This window comes from Sus scrofa, chromosome 3, assembly GCF_054392235.1.
Source record: "Sus scrofa isolate SSC_HxYL_T2T_F1_AM1 chromosome 3, Sscrofa_HxYL_maternal_Yorkshire_Landrace_v2.0, whole genome shotgun sequence".
Lineage (NCBI taxonomy): Eukaryota > Metazoa > Chordata > Mammalia > Artiodactyla > Suidae > Sus > Sus scrofa.
The window spans coordinates 116,003,270-116,027,438 of record NC_139385.1 but is presented as its reverse complement, the minus strand read 5'-3'; the positions used below and the strand labels follow the sequence as shown (position 1 = coordinate 116,027,438).

General features: G+C 44.2%; 1 protein-coding gene across 5 annotated transcripts in view; it reads left to right on the top strand.

Annotated features, from left to right (window-relative positions):
- Positions 1-532: 532 nt before the first annotated feature.
- The window catches only part of CRIM1 (cysteine rich transmembrane BMP regulator 1), a 204,024-nt gene continuing 180,387 nt past the window's right edge, over positions 533-24,169 (top strand). For 2 of the 5 annotated variants that reach the window (XM_021087637.2, XM_021087640.2), the window contains exon 1: positions 901-1,446. In XM_021087637.2, the coding sequence (XP_020943296.2) occupies positions 1,134-1,446 (313 nt within the window). In that variant the 5' untranslated portion in view covers positions 901-1,133. Of the gene's footprint in view, positions 787-900; positions 1,447-2,282; positions 2,657-3,237; positions 3,344-24,169 lie in introns of those variants that run through there. The other 3 variants (XM_085019582.1, XM_085019583.1, XM_085019584.1) reach the window with 3 other exon arrangements.

Below are 24,169 nucleotides of genomic sequence, written 5' to 3'. Positions count from 1 at the left end.
AAGTCTATTCCCAGCTCCAGTGGAAGATGGATTCTCGTCCAGTTTTGCGGAGGTTCCATGCATTTGCTTCCCTTTCCCGGGGTTCGATCCGGCGGGTACTCCAGCCAAGGGCTGCAGCAATTCTCCCCCACCCCGCCCCGAGCTCCGGGGTCCCCAGCCATTCTCGGAACTCAAAGCCGGCACCGGAGGTGCAGCCGTCTCGCCCTCAGGACTCCCAGGCCAGCCACGGTGGACCTGGGGCCGGCGGGCGCTCGGGACGCCGCGACTCTGGTAGCTCGCCGGATGCGCCTCGCTCCCCGAGCCGCAGCGAGCGGGCGACGCCAGAACGGGCGAGGCGCGCGAAGACCCCGCTGCAGGGCCGGCTCGGTGCGCCGGGCTCCGGAGGCACAGGAGGAGCGTGGGGGGGGGTGGGGGGAGGCGTGCGAGGGAGGAAGGGCCCGGCCGCCGGGTAGGGAGGGCGGAGGAGGGGGAGGGAGCCGGCCGGGCCGGGAGGGGTGGGGGGGCAGCCAATGAGCGGCGCGCGGCGCGGGCTGGGGGATGAGGTAGGATGGGGGAGGGCGCAGCCGGAGCGGCAGAGGCTCGAGCCATAAACAAGCGCCCGGAGGAGCGGCGCAGGAGTGAGGCGAACCAGGCGCGCGGAGCGGACGCCGCGGACCTTCTGCTGCGCCACCGCGCCCACTCGGCTGCTCGGGAGGCGGGGACCGGCCCGGAGGCTGCGCCGCCACCGCAACCGCCACTGCCGCGGGGCCGGCCGACGCGGAGGAGGAGAGGGAGGAGGCGCCGCCAGCCGGAGCTGGAGCCGGGCGCAGCCGCTGCCGCCGCCGCCAGAAGTTTGGGTTGAACCGGAGCTGCCGGGAGGAAACTTTTTTTCTTTTTTCCCCCTCCCTCCCGGGAGGAGGAGGAAGAGGGGAGGCCCCCGCTGGCGCCAACGCTAGTGGGCTCGGGGTCGGCGCGGCCCGCAGAGGGGGCGGGGGCCTCGCCCCGCCAGGGGAGGCGCGCCCCGGGGGCCCCGAGGGGGGCGGCGAGGACCGCGGGCTGCGGGTGCGGCGGCGGCGGCGCGTGTGCCCCGCACAGGGGAGGGCGCCCGCCCCGCTCCCGGCCCGACTGCGAGGAGGAGGCGGCGGCGCAGGAGGATGTACTTGGTGGCGGGGGGCAGGGGGCTGGCCGGCTCGCTGCTGGGGCTCTTGCTGCTGCTGGCGCGCTCTGGCACCCGGGCGCTGGTCTGCCTGCCCTGCGACGAGTCCAAGTGCGAAGAGCCCAGGAGCTGCCCCGGGAGCATCGTGCAGGGCGTCTGCGGCTGCTGCTACATGTGCGCCCGCCAGAGGAACGAGAGCTGCGGCGGCGCCTACGGGCTCCACGGAGCCTGCGACCGGGGGCTGCGCTGTGTCATCCGCCCCCCGCTCAATGGCGACTCCATCACCGAGTACGAAGTGGGCGTCTGCGAAGGTACGGCCGCCCGCCGCGGGCCCCCTCCCACCTGGCCCGCGCCGCCCCCTCTGCGCTGGCTGCGCGGAACAAAGTTTGGCTGAGACTTTCCCGAGGAGAGAGGGCTCCGCGGGAGGAGGGATGCCCCCGCCCCCGGCAGAGAGCCCCGCGTCCCTGGGTTCCCGCTCGCTGTTCCCCCTGATGCCTGGCAGGCCGCGGTTGAGGTTGGATTTCGTGGGTGGAGGCTAGAGAGAGGGGAGTCGCCCCCGGCCGCGTACAGAAGCTCACACGTGTGGCCTATCGGGCTGCGGCTGGGTGGGGTGTCCCGGCTGTGCTCCCCGACGTGGGGGCGCCACGGGCAGGGGGCACTGCAGAGGCTGTCGCGAGCCCCTCGGGGAGTCCAGCCCCTGCCGCCCTCCCCGCACTAGCGCAGTGTGGAACCAAGTGCTTCACCGTGTCCGCAAAAGTCCATTTTCTGCTGGCGGAGACGTGTCTCCAGCTCACACTCCCTGTGTGACTCTTTTATTATTTTTTCCTTGCTCTTTTCCGTCACCCCCTTCCTCCTCCTGCGCATATAAATCAATTTCAGCTCCGGAATATGTCAGCCCAAGGGAAGTTACATACGGTGGTTACTCATTTATTTGCCTATTGAAAATGGTCAGAGGCTTTCTCTCCTGAATGAAGGGGCGGAGAGCGGGGGGCTTGGACCTAGGGGTGAAAAGTTGTTTCTATTAGAGGCTGCTTTTTAAGATCAGATATCCACGTGTTTCTAATCGTGTTGCCAGTTCCTTCTATTTGTGTGTTTAATGGCGAGGATTGTTCTGCTGGTTTTTCCACTAAGTATTGTGCACCGCGGTGTCTGATGGAGGGAGAGTGATTAGATTCGTGGAGCCTTCCTCCGTGGGAGAAGCACTGTTGGGGGTGTAAACCTTAAGCCCTGGCCACCAGCCTCGGGGGGCCTGGTCCGATTTAGGGGTCTTAAGAGAAACACTGAGTTCTTTTTATTTGGTTACTGGGAGGACTCAAGGAGCATCAGTTAAAAGTGAGATCCCTCCTTGGGCTGACGTTGACGTTGATGCTGTTTGGAGGTATCCGGGTGTTTGAGCGGAGAGCTGCATCTGGAGGAACTGAGAGGAGGAGGGACAGGCGCCCTCTGCCCTGCCCCTTCCTTAATACTTAGAGCCAGCATGCATGAGACCAGAGAGGGATTTATTCGGAAGCATCCTTCTGTGTATGTGTTTATTTATTATGATGAGATACTGAGAAAGGAAGTGGCAGTCTTAAGGGTAAATGGGTCTCATCCTGTGGTTTTCTTTACATATTTCATATTCATTGGTACCTGCAGTTTTTAAACTTGGGACAGTTCTGGAAAATTGAGAAGGCCTTTCTGGTTTGGAAGCTAGTGGGCAGTAATGAGTGAAGGGAACTCTCACAGGGAAGTGCTCTGCTGCACCCTTAGGACACTGGGTTAGAGGAGGAGTTTGTTTGCCTCAGGTTACAAAAACCTCTCACCTGGTATAAAGTCCCATTTTGTAGCATGTTTTCATTTGTCTCAAAAAGAAGAATGGCCAGGAGATTAACTTCTGAGACAATTTTATGTTTGGCTTTGGGAATTCTGAATGAGTTGGACCAAAAGATGCATCTTTGAACCCTGCCACTTGGAGTGTATAATTTACTTAAGCCAGCCTCCCATAAATCTAAAAAGAACAAGCAACCTGAAACAAGGTTAAATGTGGTGGAAACTGCTATGCTCTGAGAAGGATTTGGGAAGGTTCTAAAGACTCTAACCCTTGTTTTGTTTCTTTGTGATAGATTTCTGGTGAAGGAAATGTGGAGCTCAGGGAACATTCACGGTAATCAAGTGTTTTGGCAACATCATCCCGGTGTCATAATATGGAGTTATTTTGGCAGTTTGTTGGTGAGCCTTTCATTCCTCTGAAATGATGCGATCCCTCATAGCTTCCTTTCTTCTGGGTAACACCCCATGTGCTTGGTATTAGCCTTGAAAATGCTTGCAAGTATTTATTGCCATATCTCATTTAGTGTTCTTTAGCAACACTTCCAGTCTATCCGGCCTGTTTTCAACTACCAAAGTTGTGTACTCAGGCGCACTTTTTATTTTATTTTGTTTTTTAGAACTCTAAAAGCAGCAGTTAAGTTGCATTCTAAATCCAGGAACTCAGAGTAAGAAGGGCAGTGTTACCTGGAATGATAAAATGGTTGGTTTTAGACAGATGTTTCAGTAGGGTATCTACAACTTAAAGCATTTCACTTTACCACAAGATTTATGGAAAACAAAGGATAAGTGAGTAGCCTTCTTCCTTCTTTTTAAGAATTATAGGAGTCATTCCATAGCAGTAATTCCATAGAAAGTACTGACTTCGCTCATTTTTGTTATGTGGCAAGAAATCTCTCAGTGACCAGTATTTCCCTCAGTTCCCATTTTTATTCAGATATTCACATGTGATTATCATAAGAGGAACAGGAATCGATGTTATTCATGTTGAAATCTCTTTTGCTGCAATTTTTGCAGGAAAATGACCCCTACTGGTTGTATCTGTTAATGAAAACTTCTTATTTGACTACCCTGAGAAAACGTATTGTGTAGTATAGAAATATTATCATGACTAATCTACCTCTTCAATGACATAATTTAATACAAATTATATTGCTGTTTGCCAACTTGCAGTAATTTTTATTTGTATCACCCGTACTGGCTTTGTGAGAAAATTATGTTTTTAACTGCAGTTCACAAAGTGAGTTAGATAAATCAAGGACTGAAATGGACCCCTTCCAAATTATGGCTCCCTGCCTTAGGTTTTTAAGGCACACTACTGGCTCCTAGTAGGCTCTCAATGAATGTGCATTTAATACATGGATGAACAGGCTTCTCTGTAGAAAGACCATTGAAGAAAAAATATTTTTTGAAAGGTTAAATGCTGTGAGAAGTTGGATCTTAGTGAATCATGTGACACACTTGGAATTATTTTCGGCATCATTTAGATTGTTATTAAGTGAATCCTGATTTAATTCCTTAAAAAATTATTTTTGCCTACATGCATTTAAAATTGAGCTAGTTGATTGAATTTTCTCTGCTCTGTCTACCGAGTGCTTTCAGGCCTCCAGGAGGATACAGGTCCCCTTCCCTGTGTCCAATGATGAGTCTTCCTGTTGCCTGTGGCAGCCTCCTAAGGGGCTGCTCTTTGACTAGGCCGCCTGCCTCTAGGTAAACCACCTAGAAGTCAGAGAAATAAGTTTGAATTCTGAACTTCTGAAGGAGACTGGATGGGAGACCTCTTGGGGAAATCAGAGTTTTGAAAAACCTGCTCAAGTGGGATTTTCTAGGAAGACTTTTTTGATTAGACAGGATTGTATTTGGAGACAAGGGCTGAGGACCTCTTTTCTGTCCTCTGTGGAATAGTACAGTAAGGGATGAGGGGGGTGGGGGTGGGGAGCATGACCAGCCCCCTCTAGGTAAACTCAGTCATTATGGCTTGAGTTTGACAGTTCATGAGCACAGAGTGATTTGGAACCTAGTGGACACTAGTGAGTGTTTTGCTCTGAGAACTTTGTTGAATTAGAGCCAGATAAGCACCAGCTTTTATTTTTTTCCCCTCTGGCGATGCTTCATGTTTACAGAACTGAACCGTCTGTGTTTTCACCACTGCCATCTGAAAATTCTCCCTTTCAAAACCCAATCCGCCTTTGATTTCCCCCAGGTGTTTCAACTTTTCCTCTCACCCGCTTTTCATAGGGCAGTAAGTAGAACCAAGGGTATGTGGTAGATGCTTAACAGCAAAGAACAGAATGTTGTTTTCTGAAACTGTCGGCTTTAGAAGGTTGTTGTTTCTCTTCTGATCACCAGAGGACGGTCAGTGGAGAGAATGATTCCTTGGAAGATTGTAGAGGATCTGAGGTGAGACCCCAGAGAGCAGGTCTAGGAGGCCAGGGAATGCGCCAGACCGTTTGGTTGTGCACAGCCGCAGATGCCCCTTAGCTCGATGCAAGACAGGACTTGGAGTTAAGAGCCATGCATTTCCATTTTTACTAATTAAATAAAAGCAGATGGATTAATACTCCTGTACTGGCGTTAGAAAAATTAAAAATCCCAGGGATCCTTTAAAAAAATCTTTTTTATTAAAATATAGTTGACAATGTTATGCTCATTTCTGCTGTACAGCAAAGTGACTCAGCTATATATATACACATATATATATATATTCTTTTTTATATATTATCTTCCATCATGGTCTGTCCCAGGAGTTTGAATATGGCTCCCTAAGCTATACAGTAGGACCTCATTGCCTATCCATTCTAAATGTAATAGTTTGCTGGAATTCAAACTGCCCCATTGTGGTGCAGTGGAAACGAATCTGACTGGTGTCCATGAGGATTCGGATTTGATCCCTGGCCTGGCTCAGTGGGTTCAGGATCCTCCATTGCTGTGAGCTGTAGCTCCGATTTGATTTCTGACCTGGGAACTTCCATATGCCTCAGGTGCAGCCCTTATAAAAAAAAAAAAAAAAAAAGCCACCCCCCCCCAAAAAAAAAAACCTAAATGTAACAGTTTGCGTCTACTAAGCCCAAACTCCCAGTCCATCCCACTCCTACCCCTTCCCCCTTGACAACCACACGTCTGTTCTCCATGTCTCTTGAGTCCGTTTTGAAGATAGGTTCATTTGTGTGAGGGCTTCTTTTTTTCCGAGGAAGGTGTTTCATTTTCCATCTCTAAAGGCTTTAGGTGGAATGAGCTCTTAGATGCCAGAGACAGAAGCAAGCAGAGGGCCTATAAAATCACGTTAAAATAGCATGGGAAGAGGAACCAAAGTAAGTAAACAAGGAAATAATTAGTTCTTCCCCAAAGTAAATATTGACAAAACATGGAGAGACTATTCACTGCATATATACAAATGATGAGACTTCATGACCTTTACTTTGACTATCAAGTTTACAGAATCCTCACTGTCATTGAGGAGTCCAGTCACATAAAACACTTGAAAAGGGCAGATAAATCGTATAGCACCAGAAGGGCGAAAATAGCAAGGCTAGAAATTTTGCTGCCATTAACACATATTCAGCAGTGACCAGAGATTCTACAAGTAATATGTTGGCAGTATGGTGGTGAGCATACAGGTTAATTTATTGCCATAAATAATAGTATTTATTACTAACTTATGAAGAAAACCATCTGAATAATCCTTAGACTTTGGGCTTTACAGCCAGTGGTAGGAGGTATTAGTGATACGGTGCAGATTTCTGTGATTGTGGCTTGATTAAAATGTGATAATCTGGGTGTTCCTTTCATGGCTCAGCAGTTAACAAACCCACCTTCAGGATCCATGGTGATGCGGGTTTGATCCCTGGCCTCGCTCAGTGGGTTAAGGATCCGGTGTTGCTATGAGCTGTGGTGTAGGTAGCAGATACGGCTCGGATCCCGAGTTGCTGTGGCTGTGGTGTAGGTCAGCAGCTGTAGCTCCAATTGGACCCCTAGCCTGGGAACTTCCATATGCTGCAGGAGTGGCCCTAAAAACAACAACAACAAAAAAAAACATAAAACAACAACAACAAAAATTTGATGATCTGCATGAACAAGGGAACAATTTGAAGATGCAAGGAACAGGAATTGTGAGGTTGGGGGAAATAGATAAAAGAGATGAGCCTAAAAAGATAATGGAGTGGGAGGACTAAAGAATGACAAATGGGAGAAGAGAAAAATATTGAATTCATCTTAGGGCAACTATGTCATCCTTTGAAGAATAATCCAAAACACATTCCAGACATTAATTGTGAAATTCCTGAAAAATGTGGGTGTGTTTAACATCTTTCAGGCTATGGCACTGACATGAGAGACGGCAGTGCTGCTTGAGCGTGTAAATGCCTTTGAATAGGAGATGGCGAAATGAGTGTAAGAGAAATGCTTTTGGTGAAGCAGGCTCCTGTAACACCATGTTCCACATGGCACATGCAGTACCAGGGTTTTGGAGACACCCCAGTTAATTACTTGAGGAAGAAACAGCAGACTAGCCAAGCCTGCATGAATAACAAGCTGAAAGCCTAAAGCTTTCCTTCTCAGAGGTTGAATTCTCCAAAGCTGAATTTTTAAAGCTCTGACTTGTCTCTGCATAAAAATCAATCACTCATTTATTGATCATCTTCTCTGGACAAGGCCTTCTGCTGGGGCAGAGGAGGAGCTGGGAGGCCTGGAGACCTCCCAGACCTGTGCCCTACTCCAAACAGTCTTTTAATCAACATCAAGAATGAGGCAGCAAGACCTTCAGAAGTCTACACAATACTGTAAGTTCAAGCCAAGTAGAAGTGATTTCTCAGGTCTATGTATGATTAGTTAGCAAGTGGGATAATGTGGTTAAAATTTGTTCTAGGAATCATAGGATCTTAGATCATCTTTTCAGGCTCTGGTGGCAGAGCTAAGGAGAATTCAAATTCCAGCTAGGTTTAAAAGTCTGGGTAAGAGCTCCCTTTTGGTGGGGGGAAGGGATCCTACCCATCCTTAGTGTTTGTGCGATGCATATCAGAGTGTTTCCCAACATCTAAGAATGAGCCTGCATTCTTAATGCTCTACCAGCTGTGGTTCAGAATGGCAAGTTTCCTTTGGAAAGTGATTTTCTCTTTGTTTGAGCTTGTTCTCCTCAAGGGGTGAGTGTGGGCAGTGCACTGAGAGGTGTCCCTTTATCAGCAGCTCCCGATTTCACCCACTCTCTGCTACTTGCCCTGGCCAGTTTGCCTGATCACATCAGGGAACACCTCTGTGTTTGGACAAGACCTCAGCAGTCTTAGGGACAGAGGAGTGGTTGAAAATGCTTAAGCTTAAGAATGCCCTCAAGGAGTTCCCACTGTAGCACAACAGGATTGGTGGTGTCTTGGGAGCATCGGGAGGCAGGTTCCATCCCTGAACTGCCACAGTGGGTTAAGGATCGGGCAGTGCCGTAGGTGTGGCTTAGGTCGAGACTTCAGCTCGAATCTGATCCCTGTATGCCCCGCAGCCAAAAAATGAATGAAGAATAAAAGAATGCCTTCAAGGGGAGTTCCCTGGTAGGGTAGTGGGTTAAGGATCGGGCATTGTCACTGCTGTGATTTGGGTCACTGCTATGACTCAGGTTTGATCCCTGGCCTGGGAACTTCCACATGCATGGCCAAAAAGAAAAAAAAAAAGAAAAGGAATGCCCTCAAGGTAAAGGCTGGTAAGTGTTCATTTGGGGCTTGCATGAGAAAAAAAATTCAAGATCTTTTTTTCTTCTGCAGTTCCTAACCGAAGAAGGTTCAATTCTTTACCTTCCTACCCTAGCCCCAGTTAATTCCCTTTGTGAAGTACTCATACCTGGACCCAAAAGTGTCCGTGGTTGAAATGGTTGGAAACTTGGTTTCTGGGGTCAGATCTGCACTCTGCTTCTGTGCATTTCAGTTTTCTCTTTTGTTTAGTGGGGTTAATAGTAGGGTTGGTACAAGGACTCAGAATGAATCCCCGTGAAGCACTTAGAAGAGTGACTAGCATGTGGTAAACACTTAACAACAAAGCTGCTAATCAGTATAAGTAAAACAACTTGATGTGGGTGCCTCCTCTTGTTCTATTTAATCCTCATCCACCTGAGTAATTGATCGTAGTAGTTAGGGAGCTTGGGCTCATAAAAGGGAGTGAATTATTACTGAGTTTAAGTCCCCTCCCTTCCTACCCCAGCACCATAAATGCATTGAGTTAAACAACTTATTTAAAGACCTTTAAAGCTGCTTGTTACCTTTCCTCTAGGTACCCATTTGTTATACTTGGTTCTACATAATTTCTACAAAACGTGTTTATCTTGGTAAAAGTAAAGAGGGAGAACTGAAGTTTTTTGCTTTAAGTTGTAGGAATTGTCAATGTAACCATTTATCCGGAGGCTAAATTTCATTTGGGGAAGGGGGAGCATCTAAACTCACGCTTAAAACCAGCAATGTTATGTTTTCCTTCACATTAATATTCTGGAAGAAGATTTTGCTCCTACTCCTGAAGTGTCCACACTGGTGGTCAGCACAGGGTTTAGCCTGGCTTGGGCTGAGGAAACAGCTTGTATTGCTGCAGCCCACTTGTGTCAGGACCCCAGTCTCACCTATCCTGGCCCTTGGTGCAAACCAGACAAAACCAGAGGTGAGACATTTAACCAGGCCTTTCCTCTATTCTTTCCAGCCCTGCCTGTTTCCCTGCCATCCTTCTTCCCACGAGTATTTACTAAGCAGCTATTGTGGCTCTGGTCTTTGTCCTGTACTTTAGTCACCTTCTCTAGGCCTCAGTTTCCCTAGCTGTTAATTGCAATAGGGGCCACCTATGTTTGTTGCAAGGATTGAATGAGATAAAACCGTGCTTTTGAAATGTTAACGTGCATACAAATCACCTGCAGATTCTCATGCGGTAGGTGAGGTTGGAGCTTGAGATTCTGTACCTCTGGTCGACTCCCAGGTGATGCCGATGATGCTGCTGGTCCCAGGACCACACTTGCAGGAGCAAAAAGTTAGTGCACATAAAGCATGTAGCGTAAGTATGGGGTTTGGTAATGCTACTTGCTAGGCTAATAATTAATAATTTTTCAAAGTAAGAAAGATGTGGGTCCTGCTTTCACAGAGGCCATGGTCTGAAGGTAGAAGTAAAAACTGGGATAATTCATTCTAGCCCAGAACAGTTCCTTTAAGCTGGTTAGCCCTGGGGTAGGAAGTGCTGGGCATCTCAGGAGCAGCTAAGAGGGGCCCTAACTCCGACTCTGATACCAGGAAGGATGTGGAACTGGTGAGAGGGGTGGCAGCAAGCCTGGCCTGGGGGTCTCTTTTCCTCCCTCCTTCCCACTGCTTTGTGCAGGATGTTGTAGGAAAGAGAAAATACGGCATTGGGACCAGACAAACCTATGTTCAAATCTCAGCTCTGTTGTTTTTCAGCTGTGAGTAACCAGTTTGTTTAATTGTTTTGGGCTTCATTTTCCTTGTCTGCAAAAATACAATAGTAATAGATTTAATCAAATATTTATAGTGAGGAGGGAATTATTAAATGTGTACATGATTACATGTATGTTTGTTATGTATGTGTGTATACATGTACATATGCACAAAAATATGTGTATATGGTTAGTAGAGTTACTGGTGCCAAATTGATTTTTTTTTTTAATTTTGATTATTTATTTGTTTTTTGGCCTCGCCCACAGTAGGTGGAAGTTCCTAGGTCAGGGATCCAACCCCCGCCGCAGCAGTGACCCATGCCAGTGCAGTGACAACGCTGGATCCTTAACCTGCAGCTCCATAAATCTATGTGTGGAACTCCACCACATAGATTTTTTTAAAAGCTAGTTAATATTCTAATTTTCATTCTTTTTCTGTCCTTTCTCATTTTTTTCTTTGTTAGCTTTCTGTTTATATTAAGTTTTTAAAAATCTCCTTTGTGGACCTACTCATGCCTTGACCACACTTAACTATATCTCTTCAACAGGGGATTCCAAAGATGTATATCAGAAAGAGACTGTGAGGGACTGAATACGTGAGTCCAGGGCCTCTGGACCAAAACTTCATTGGTTGGATCCAGTGTGACCGTAATTCCCAGTCTCAGTGTTTCAGGAGAATGTGGACATCTGCCCTATTTTGTGGTTTGAATCCTTGTTTCTAGAGAGCTGTATCAAATGAATAGTTTCTAGAAGGTGCCATATCTTAATAGGGATGGCATCTGGTTTCCTGAAAAATGCATTAAATTTCCTTTTATTGGTAAAAGTCTTCTGTGGGTTTCCAGACATGGCTGAAAACAGCAGAGACCCCTGAGCATCACCAGGCAACTTGGGATCACTGGGGTTCCAGAAGGAAGCAGCAGTGGGCCTGCCAGCTCTGAGACCAGGGTGGGCTTGGGAGGGAACAGGAGATGGTGTGCCGCCCAGAGTACATCTGCATTGTGTTCCATCCATCTTTCACATGGACTAATACTGCAGCTTTACTGTGGATTTGCACTGTAGTTTCTCCGGAGATTCTGTGTGCTGCAGTGGAAAGCTAGAAAAGAAAGCCTAGAATTAAAACACCTGACTTCTTACCTCTTTGATTCCTAGTGTAGGTGTGGTCCCACCTCAGGAACACAGAACTCCCTTTCCTTCATGCCTGGTACTGCATATCATTTTCATCTAGTAAATATGGGCTCAGCTCTCATAAGGCAAATGCCTTATATTGGCTATTATGGAAGTAGGGGAAAGAACATAGAGATGATACAGTCCTTAGAATCAGTAGTTGACAATTCTTTTTTAATGTTCTTCTTGACAACGAAGCCTTATTATCACATAGTAGAAATTGAATTCTTTTTTCGTTTTTTTTCCCCCCAGAAACTCTGTTTAGTACTTATCATTGTAGTGTCTCTTGATCAAGAGTGCTGATATTCAAACATGTAAGCCACAGCAAGATGAGGTAAATTTCCAAATTTCAGGATTTTGTTCAATTATATGTTTTTCAAATCCAAAAAGAATATCTTTATTTTGAAATATCCTAAAAACCTTTGTCTTGTGAACATTTAAAGAAAATTAAGTGTTCATGGTATTTCAAGGTGTTGTCATTTTACACCTCTAGTTCCTGAGGAGAATTTAGAGTCTCCTCTTTGGAAATTTTAACTAAGTCCTTAGCAACCAGGCACTCTGGCTATGGCAGTGGGGGGGGGGAGGAAGTATAGGCAGTAACTAGAGACTGTGCCCGTCTTATTTAGCATTTCAAAACAAAAACCATAAACAAACATCTCAGATTCAAAACAGAAAGGAATTTCTGGCAGGGCACCATGAAACCTGAGCCTGCAAAGTCCTGGTCTACAAGAGGTAACTTATTTAGCATCTTATCCAAAGGCCACAAGCAAAACGGTTCACAGCTGTGATAAGACAAAAGGCATCTCAGTATTGGAGACTTGTGATACCTTTTTTTTTTTTTTTTAAAGACTCCCAAAGACTTGCCAAATTAAGGCAAAACGGTCTTGAGAAGGAGTGGCCTGAACTGACTCTGATATTAAGAATTAGTTGGACTACTTCAGACCTACAAGGTATGAGGAATCATGCCTACAGGATGTGTGGGCTTGGGCCCCTTGGAGTGTGTGTTTATAATTCTGCAGAGGCAGAACATTCCATCATCTTGTCAAATGCAGATCTTGAAAAATCTTGCCTCACTTTCCGTCGTTGGGAGCTTTGCCTTTTTGAGGATATGGCCATTTACATTCTGAGGGAGGAAAAAGGGATAGATTTTAGACAGTTTTATCTCTGAAAGCCAAAGTCTTTGAAGGATTTTTAAATGGCTTAGAATGTGTGGGTATGCTGTGTGTTGTTCAGAACCACTGAGTTCTTAGGTTTCAAACAAATTCTAGGAAAATTTATTACTGCTGTCTGTGACATTAAAATGAAAGGCCAAATAAATTTCTATATTTTAGTCAAAAGAATGAATGGATTTGTGTAGATCCTCGCTCATTGCAGGAAGGATTTAAGGCTGCTCAGAAAAGTAAACTTGACAAAATTCTTGTACATGAGAATAGTATGATTAAGGAGGGGGAAAAAAAAGTCTCACTTCCACACTTCATCCCTTAATAGCCTCAGTAACGGAAATAAAACCTCCTCAACCTCTCTGACCCGACTTTGCCATAATTTGGCAAAAGAACAGGGAAACTGAACCAGATGATATCTTAAGGCCCTTCTGGTCATAAGATCAATGTTTTTATGACCTAAAAGTGCTGGGCAGCAGTCAAATATTACCTTGTGTTTGCAAAGCCAGGGAAGGAAAAAATGGGAGTGAGTACATGACTCTGCCAAATGCCATAGACAGAAGGGCTTGGAGGAAAAGATCAAGAGTTCTCCCATAGTTATGTTTATTGTGAGGCAACAGAGTAGCAAAGCATAGTTATTGGGAAGTTAGTGAAATCTTTGCAATAATGGCAATGTTTAAGAAGTATTAACTGTGGCCTAGTCTGGATTCAAGGTAGAATTTATATTGCTCTTTTGTGTGTGTGCTTGCTTGCTGCCTTCATTCTTTCTCTGTTTTCTCATTTACTTCATTAATTATTAGGACTGTGGGGTAGGTAGGTGACAGATACTGCAAAAGGAGAAGCTTTGAGCAAAGACAGGCCAATACTTGCCTAAATTCACATGCTTATTTCTGCCTCTGACACTAGGAGAGAGTTGAGTAATTGCTGTTCTTCCTAATACTGCAGGCAGCAGCCAAATTCTCAGCATTCTTTTACCTTTGCTGCTGTTTTCACTTGCCAGGGAGTTTCCTCAAGGAGCAGACTGCATTTAAAGAAACATAGCAGTAACCGTGCATAAAAGGAGGGAGCGCTGGCCCACACTGGCACCTGGGTGCCTTCTTGAGGAGGATGAGATGAATCAGGCTCTGCAGAGAGACCTGCTTGGACCACAGCTCCCTCCCCTCTGTGTGTCCTTGATCCACAGGACCAGGAAGCTGTCTGGGTATATCTTCACTCTAAGTATGTTTCAAGTCCAGGCCAACTGTGAAGCTTGGAAAGTTGTCTCTTGAGGTCTAGAAACTTCACCCTTCCTTTGCATGCTGTCCAGCTTCAGAGTTAGGTGCTGTGGACCTGTGGCTCTGAGATTTGATGTAATATGTATGATTCTAAAGAATGCAATGTTCAGCCCAGCCCACAGTGTACACCAGCAATCAACTTGCTGTGCCTTGTGGATATTACTTTTTTGCCAAGAGCAGCCTTCCAGAATGAGGTGCTAGTTAATTCCAGTCGTGCACTTATTCATTAATAAGTCTGCTGAATGCTAAATACTCCATTTGGGAGTATTCGACAGGAGAAAACTCAGCAGCTAATTATTATGTAGATCTCTTCCATGATTCTCACTTTCAATTCAATTACCTAAGCCACCAGTCCCTAGCAATATGAACTAACTTAATTTTTAGTGTTCTATGATACTTTGCTCTCGAAGTTTTTTTTTTTTTTTTTTTTTTTTTGCTCCAATCTACAACACTTCTACAAGATTAGTAATAACTGGGTAGACGTTTTATATTGTTAATACTTCTAGTGGAGGACTGTGGCTTGGTCTGTCTTTCCTCCTCCTTTTCTTTCTTTTTTTCTTTTTTTTTTTTAGGGCTGTACCTGCAACCTATGGAAGTTCCCAGGCTAGGGGTCAAATTGGAGTTGCAGCTGCCAGCCTACACCACAGCCACAGCAATGCCAGATCCAAGCCATGTCTGGGACCTGCACCACAGCTCACAGCAGCGCCAGATCTTTGACCCACTGAGCAAGGCCAGGGATTGAACCTGATGGATACTAGTCAGGTTCGTTACTGCTGAGCCACAATGGGAACTCCTCTTTTTGATTTTAAAGATAATATCAAAAGTTAAATCCTTGTTCCCGATATTATCCTCTGTCTTCCCGGGTAGATTTCTGCATAGCTAGTGGTGGTAGTATCTGAAATAGCCATTGAGAGGTAGATGGTGTTCATTTACTAACCAGAGCTTTTGCCTAAAAAGGTTCTGCTTTACTCTTTGCTGTATCAATAGGTTTTTATTTGGTTTCCTTCCTGCTTGGTTGGTGCATATTAGCTTAAGAGCTTTTAAATTGTGGGGCAGTAAGGAAAGTCTGAATGCCAGGGCCCCAACACTGCTCTTCTGGAAGCAGCTAGAGGGTTCACTGTGCGTTTGCTGCCATGAGGGTCTTCTAGAATGTCCATTTGGTACCTCTCATGCCCACATCTTTGTACTGTGGTTTGGCCCCCTTTTTCTGGTGAATCCCTGCCATGACCGCTGAGGCTGGATCTCATGTGCCCTGAAAGCTGTTGGAAGGGCAGATGGAAGGGCATACCCTCATTGTCCTCCACATCCTCACCAGCATGGTTGCGTGCAGCCCTCTGGCTGTAGGTCACCCAACTATTTTTTTTAAAAATTCTTTTTATTGAGGTATAGTTGATTTACAGTGTCTCAGGTGTACAGCCAGGTGATTCAGTTATACATATATGTTTTATGTATATATATGTGTGTGTGTGTGTGTATTCTTTTTCAGATTCTTCTCTTTATGGGTTATTACAAGATAATGAATATAGTTTCCTGTGCTATACAGTAGGTCCTTGTTTATTTTATGTATGGTAGTATATATATGTTAATACCCAATTCCAAATTTATCCCTCCCCTCCTTCCCCCTTTGGTAACCATGGATTCATCTTCTGTGTCCGTGAGTCTATTTCTGTTTTATAAATAAGTTCATGTGTATCATTTTTTGAGATTCCACATATAAGTGGCATCATATGATATTTGTCTTTCTTCTGCCTGACTTGACTTAGTAGGATAATCTCTAGGTCTATCCATATTGCTGCAAATGGCATTATGGCATTATTGTATTCTTTTTTATGGCTGATTAGTATTTGATTCTGTGTATGTATATATATTTGTGTGTGTGTGTCTATATATATATATGTATGTACGTATTTCATATATCCTTTATCCATTCATTTGTTATCCGTGGTCATTTAGATTGTTTCCATATCTTGGCTATTATATATAGTACTACTGTGAACATTAGAGTGCATATATCTTTTCAAGTTAGAGGTTTCTCTGGATACGCCCAGGGGTGGGATAGCTGGATCATACTGGATCATATGATAGTTCTATTTTTCTTTTTTTAAAGGACCTCTATGCTGTTCTCTATCGTGGCTACACCAGTTTACATTCCCACCAACAGTGTAGGAGTGTTCTCTTTCTCCACACCCTCTCTAGCATTTATGACTTGTAAACTTTTTTGATGGCCTCTTTTTTTCTTTCTGTATTTCTTTTTTTTTTTTTTTTTGGCTTATAGGGCCACTCCTGTGGCATATGGAGGTTCCCGGGCTAGGGATTGAATTGGAGCTGCAGTTGCAGGCCTACATCACAGCAACAGCAATGTGGGATCCGAGCCGCATCCGTGACATACACCACAGCTCATGGCAAAACCGGATCCTTAGCCCACTGAGCCAGGCCAGGGATTGAACTTGCATCCTCATGGATACCAGTTGGGATCGTAACCCGCCAAGCCACAGTGGGAGCTCTGATGATGGCCATTTTGACCTGTGTCACGATGTATACGTCATTGTAGTTTTCATTTGCTTTTCTCTAATAATTAGTGATGTTGGGTATCTTTTCATGTGGGCCATCTGATTTTACGTCTTCTTTGGAGAAACAGTCTGTTTAGGTCTTCTGCCCATTTTTTGTTTGTAACCCAGCTATTCAGGTGAGTTGGTGCTGAGCATCACATCCTCGGTGAGGACCCCTTCCAGTAATGGTGTCTGCATTACAGCTGGTAGAAGAGTTCCCTAGAAATGTCTGTAGGGGGTGTATTGTCTGCAGTACATAAAACTCACTTGACTCTGCAGAATATGATAGTAAGGATCCAAGGTGATAAAACTTCATAAGACAAGGCTCTTTACAAAGTTGTGGTGAACTTGCCCCCTCAAAAAGTTGTGCCCAGGATAGTCAAATATGTCTGTAGCATCAGTAGCTGGCCCTTGCACAGTTACAGATGGGACTTTGAGAGACAGGAAGCTGTGGTAATTCCTTCTTTCAAGATGTAGGTAACTGTGCCTTTGGTTGTAGAGGGAGTGAAGGAGCGTGTGTATGCGCACACATGTGCGCACGCGTGTATGCGCATATGAGAATACCTTGCATTGTACTAGGGATGTGTTAAGAACAAGTTGCATGCTTGAAGCAAATTACTCCCCACTCTGTAGATCAGCAAACTGAAAATGACTTCTTAATAAATAAAGATGGTGCATTGTTTCATTACATTTCAAAAAACAATTCTCACTAAAGTGCTTTAGCTTTTAAACTGCCTGGTTAATTGGGATAGCTATATGTGGCGCTCAGGAAAACAACTGACTGACTGAATTTCTTGGCGATTGGGACAAAAGTTTTACTGTCCTTAAGGCAATGTGGAGTGATTTATAGTAGGATATCACTATACATAAGTTTTTGGCCTTACATGGGAATTTTAGATATGATAGCAGACAAGAAAAGCAGAAATTTAGGGTGAGAAGTGGAATACCTCTGTAAGGGGAAAGAGGTGAGATAATAGAAGCTAGACGTGTGTTTCCTTAGAAGGAGAGGAAGTTACTTTCAAAGACTATGTTGGGAAAAGGTGAGCCCTCAGCAACCAAGTTTTTTGACTCTATTCAGGAAATTGTATTTGATGCTCTGGAAAGAGAAAGGAAGAGGACGCTGCCGACAGAGTTCTGGAAAACTTGAGGGAGAGAAAGTATTTACATGCTTTAATAACATAAAACATGTCCAAAAGAAATATATAATTGCAGCTGCATTTGGCACTGAAAATAGTCCATGTATTATATTTTTTAAACTGTGTGTGAATATGTGAGCATGAGCACTTGCGTCAGAAATGCCCGGGTGATACTATTTCTTGAGAGAATGGAAAAGTAGAAGGTATCAGGAGCTGCCAAAAGAGAAAACACAAAGGATGACTACCAGGAAGGAAGGAACAGAGAGCCTTTTTTCTTGTCATATATATGATGGTCTCCACTTTTCTTTTTTAGTAATCTTAGTATAATCGTTTAACTGCCAGTAATGCCTTAGTAATTCACATGTTATTATTAAAAACCCACTGGTAAAGGAAAATTAGACTCCTAAACTCAGTACCTGACTAGTTTATTTCAAGTTTATCTTGAACAAAGACCCTTTCAGAACTCAGGAAAATGAGGAGGTAGAGTGGACAGATACTTCCTAACATCTGTGGCCACCAAAGGTGTGGGGGGCAAAGCCAGCCACTGGAAAATCAGTGTGGTGTCAGCTTTCAGATTCCCTAAAGTTATCTGAACATCCTTCAAAATGTGTTTTCATTCTCAGACGCTACCATTTTATGCTGCTTCCTTTTGTGAAGCCTTCTGCCCTGCCCAGGAAAAAATAATGCCAGCCTCTTCCCCCCGACCCCCTGCCCAGAGCCCATAAATAGCACTTTCTCCTTCCCTCGTTATAGCACTTTTCACACTGTGTTAGAGTTCACATTTCTGTCTCGGGGCCTCATTGTGATCCACTCGAGTGCCAGGATTGTGTGTTATTCTAGAGCTTGGCACACAGGAAGAACTCAATGAGCATTTGTTGACTAAATCTAGACTCAAGGTCATCCAAGATATTATACAAAAACTTTCCATCTGAAATGTTTGGTCTATATTGTGGAAACTGAAACAGATGACACCTGTAAAGAGAAGCCCAGGGAGAAGTCGTGTTATTGGCAGAAGGCAGCTCCGAACTATCCCAAGTCTTTTGCTTCCCTTCTTTCTCTGGAATCATTCTTAGAATTTATTTTTTAAAGTTTTCCTGCAATGGGTTAGTTTTAGCTGTTTTTGTTGTAGTAAATATTTGAAGGTTATTTTTATTTGTGGGGACTTTTCTTCTTGCCAGTTTGTCATAAGGTGTTGTCTTTCATTTGCCAAGCCTTCATCTGCTTGTAAGAATTTTCCTCGTGGGTGGCTGCTTATAACCCCTTTATCACCAGGGATCTTGTGCATGGAATGGTTGAGATGATGTGGTGATCAGCTGCTTGGAAACAGCTGATAAACAACTGTGAATTACTTTATAGAGACACACTTCAGGTGACCATGTGAATAACTGATGATGATAAAACAGCCTTCTGGATTCTCAGGAAATCCAGGATTTGGGTCTTAAACATGAATGTTGATTAATGAGGAGGGAGTTAACTTTAACAAACATGTCTTGAACTCTTAGCCTGTGAGCACGACCGGTGAATGACACAGCCTGTTTACTGCTCCAGGTGATCTGCACATGTCCGCAGGAATTTAACTGTACAGCTTCTTCAGGGAAGGAAATCCTAAGCCAACAACATGAGGGTGGAAGTGTGTGACTGTGAATAATAAAAATGCCTCACAATGGTTTGCACAGGAAGTCCATAGGAATGCAGTATAAGGAATTTAAAAAAGCAAAATCCCATTTGGATTTACTCCAAACCCTATGACTTCAGGGACTGAGGAATTCTTGATGACTAATGGCTGGAGTCCCAACGTGTTATTCAGAAGAGTGGGGCTGTTTTCCCTTCAATGCTGGTCATGAACTCATTATTTGTTTGTTTATTTTTCTGAAGGCCTTAAAGTGGTTTGTAAATTCGGACAGAAGGATGGAGATACTTAAGGATACAACAGCAAATTACAACCTTTGGGTGATACATTGGGCACTAAGCTTTTCAACGGCGAAAGAAGAGAGGTTCGGCCAAGATAAAGCGTACAAGGTCCCAGACAACGTAGACAAAATTATCCTGGGTGTAAGCTCGGGCATCCAGACCCTTTTATCACTTTAGTGAATGCACCCAGAGAGCCCTGTTCTTTTAGGGCAGGTTTAATTTCCATGTCTCTGTGGCTCTGTGTCCCTTTCCCGCCTTTGAGATGCTCATCTCACAACCTGATGGTAATTGCTTATCCTGGGGGTGTCATGAATTGGTGCCTTTCCAGTAGCTCACTTTAGAGCCTTATTCTTTACACTGGCTGTTATACAAGTTTTGGGGAGGGGGAGGAGGGCAAGCTGGAACCAATTGCTCAGTAAGGTTATAATGCTTAGTTGGCAATGAAAAGTGAAGATTCTTGCAAGGTAATTATTTGATTTTTTCTCTGACTCCTTACAACTATTATTGTTAACTTTCCTGTGGCTTCATTACTGCTGAAATTTAAAAGTCAGCTTCCAGACCCTGGGTGCAAGTATGTTATTCTTGAGTGTTGCTTTCTTTCTGACTTTATCAGCAGGGGAATATTTGACTTAATAGTAGACACAACTGAAATCAGAGATGTGTGCCCCTCAAAACCCGTGGTTCCTTAGTAAATTCGAGGTGGTGGGTGAAGAACCTAGAGCTATTCTTGCTGCTGGAGTAGCACACTTACCCTCAGTCTTTAATAAGTGAATGAAAGCAGAGGACTGGGAAACACTCCTGAAAGAGGGGAGTGCCCCTCAGCTCATAAGCCAAGGTAAACAGTTCTTATAACTGAAAAGTAGACTTTCTGGAAGGCAAGAACCAGAGAAGAGGGTGTGAAGTGCAAGTAGTAAGTACCATTTTCAGCTGTATAGATAGCTGTGTTGCTCTGAGGCCTGGAAAGAACCTCACAGAGCTACTGGGGGAAAATCGGTTCTTGAACCAGACCCTCATGGGCTGTCATGCTTACACCTGGACCCAGAATTGGTACTTGGGGAGAAAAGGTCACATTTTGCTAGAGGAAGCGAGCAGATAGGGCTTTCTGAGGGATAGAGACCAAGTCATCAGTGATCTAGGGGAGCCTTGTGGGGGAGCCAGTGGACTGGCAGTGTGCAGTGGGCATGCTTTCTTGAGTCTGCAAGTAGGCATGTGTGTAATTTAGAGATGATTGAAACATAGACTCTGCCTTCAGTTACAGTGGAAAACTGTCCTTGCGGTGCACAGGTGTGCATGTGTTGCCAAATGTATGTACATATACATCCATATACGTAAAGCCCCTAAATGTCAAAAAGTTCCTCATGGAGTTGTTGGCATTCTTGTCCTAAGAGTCTGTCTCTTTATGTCCATTACTCTATGATGATAGCATTTTCTCTACTTGAAACTGTTAGGTTCTGTTAATGGCCTAAGTTTTTTTTCTGTTAAAATGACTTATTAATTTATGTAAATAAGTACACATAGATTGACTCCCAGGCAACTTGAGTAAAGCTATAAGGCGTCTCACTCCTGTGTCTTCTCTTCTTCAGTTGATAAGGTTCTCATCAGGTTTATAAGAGCTCATCTTCTGCCCTTGCCGTATGTCGTAAAGGGTTAGACCATCAAAAGGACTGATAGAGAAATTCTCTAGAATTTTTCATACTCAGAGATTCTTGGAGCTTAGTTATATGTGGGAAGAGGCCTTGCCTTGTAAAAGGGAACGCAGATCCCTTTGATGGTCACTCCGAGGTGTTACCTAAATTCCCTCTCTGTGGTTTTATTTCGTGAACATCTTATTTCCCATATCTAAGCTGTGTGTGTCTGGGGCCAAATATTAGGTCTTCTGCCTTCTTTTTTTAAGAAAACTGTTTACAAAGGTAACATAACTTTACTAGACATTTTGGGAAACAGAGAGGAGAAACAGTGAACCCCAGATGTGCTTGTTCCAAATACAAGAAGTCTTTTCTGGGTTTTTATATCTTCACTCTGTCTAGTCTTCCTCTCTCACTCCCTCTCTCTATTTTATATGTGTGTATATATAGATATACATAATACATATTTAATTACACGTCTTGTATCTTCTTTCCACTTAAAATTGTACCAAATGCATCTTCCTGTGTTATTCCGTAGTCTCTGTTATTACGATGTCAACCAACCGATTAATCCAAGTGTCCTGACTGTAGCATTCTATTTCATTTCCTACCGCCCTCCCCCCCTTTTTTCCAGGTCTCTATGAAAGGCAAGAAGGGGGAAAGATCATGCAAGGTAAATTTAAGAGAAAGTTCTTTGGGGTCTTAATTTGTTTTCATAAGTGCCTAGGCTCTCCAAGCAGATGTCCGTGGTTATCTCCTGTCCCTTTACTAAGCATCTGACCACTTGCTACCTGTGCACCTGGCCCTTTGTGCCTAAGACTTGTGGCATGAGGACCATGGCCCTTCTTTGTTCTGTCTTAGATCCTTGCTACCACCAGGACTGTGCTGACTCCAAGGACCCTGAAGCTCTGTAACGTTTAATAGCAACTTGTGGGTTTTGTGCAAATAGCCAGCCCACTGGGTAGAGACATTTTAATTCTGTTGGTTTTTTGGTAGTGCATTATTGGATTGCAAGTGTTTATTTAGTATGAAAAATGGATATAATTAAGTGTGTACTAAATAAGGACTAGATATTTACTCCAAGATGAATTCGCAACCTCTGCTCTACATGCTTGTGGCATATGCTCTTTAGCAGTGATTTTGTTTGAGGATTTAAAATAGTTTCCCACTTTCACCAGAGCCCTAGAAGTTATCTTAGCAAGGCACAAATGTAACATTTCAAAAAAACTTGGGTCTTTTTTGGAATTTAGTTTGTTGAAGTTTGGAAACAGACTGTTTTCCTTGTGTTATTGATGATATTAATAATTTTTACAGCTCAGATACTAGTTTCATATTCAAAGGTATAGATACTACTGTTTTAATATTTCTGATTCATTTCTATGATTTTTTAAATTTAAAAGTGTAAATTCTCAGGTGCAGTGTACAGAATCACATCACCAGGCTTCAGATAGATTTTTATATAAACTTAAAGTGCTTTTGGGATTATCAGAAGGAAGAAAGAAATTGTATCACCTCTTTAATAGATTACAGTTTCTGAATTATTTATAAATCATGCATGATTATACCAGTCAACATATTCAATCCAGAAAACCCTGGACATTTACTTGACTGCCTCTGAGTTGGAGAGGGTACCTATTCAGTGCTCTTTCAGCCACAGCATATAGCAAAGCACTGCATGTGCACAACCAGAAGTACTTTTTTGGATAGGCATATTGATTTAAAATAAAAGAGTACCCTTTGTATTGAAAAAGTGATTTGAAAGTGAAATCACATCAAATTTAATAGTTTAACCATGAATATTTGTGTAATTTTAGTTATATCGTGGGAAAATAACATTAGCTCTTAAGTCAGCAATTTTTTGTAAAAAATTAAAGCACAGAGTTTAATAGATACTTACATACGATAGTCAAGTATTTTCTATCCCCCTACCATCACCAAAATATGTATGCTGAAGTCGTGTCTTCAGGATGGATATAAAAAGGTATGGGAAAGCCGACCATTCAGAAGTTTTGGGACAGGGGAGGGGGCCTGTAATTTTTTTGTAACCAGTTTGTGAAACTCGATTTAAAGGTGGCAATCGATAGATGGTCTCCAACACTAAACGGTTAATCGTTAATCAGTTGATCGTTATTATCAACCCAAACCGCTTGTGTTTTCTTTTCCTAGTAATGTGATTACAAATGTTGAAATCAGATGGGTAATGACATTGACTTGTGTGTTCCTTGTCCTGTGGGAGAGAGTAAGCCTCTGCGTCCAGAGGAATGTTCCAGCAGTGGGTGAGTGCTTGCACACTCCCTGGGCTCTGTCTCCTTGCTCACTGAGTCCTGGAGTTTGGCCAGCTGGGATGAGTGGGAGGAGGAAAGGTTTGGGTTTGAGTGCCCTGGGTTTATTTCTGGCTGGTGAGATGTGAGACTGTGGGAGCAGTCATAAATAGAGTTTGAGGGAGGTCGTAGACTCGGAGGTTCTCTGGGGGTAAACGCCGAATGGATTTGTTTGCAGATGGGTCTGTTTATAGCTGCTTCACGCCTTTACCTCTCAGAATCGCTGCTTCTAAGGGGAGAAGCTCAGTGTCTGGATCTCGTTGGGTGGGTTTCTCTCCAAAATTCCCCCAGTGCAGCAATTGTGGCCACTCTGTTCCCTTTCTTCCTGCATCTGTAGTGAAATAGCTAACTTCCTGACCTGTGTGAGAGTTGATTTTTTTTTTTTTTAAAGTAATGAACCCTAAGTGTCTTGGGGAAAGACAGTTGTGTAAATAGTAGAAGCATATAGCATTAGGGGCAAGGGTTAAGAGATGTGGGGGTTTGTGGCTCTGTGAATCTCTGTGTATATATTGCCATCTCCAGTACCCCCAGAGAGCAAGGGCAGCAGCTGCCAGGCCCCCAGCTCCCGCTGAGTCTTGTCTCTTAGTGGACTGGTCCCTGACTGATTACTTCTGTGCAGCTTCTGAATCCTTTGCCCTTGCATCCACCCACGTGGGTTCAGGAAAGCTCACATCCAGCTGCTGCCCTGA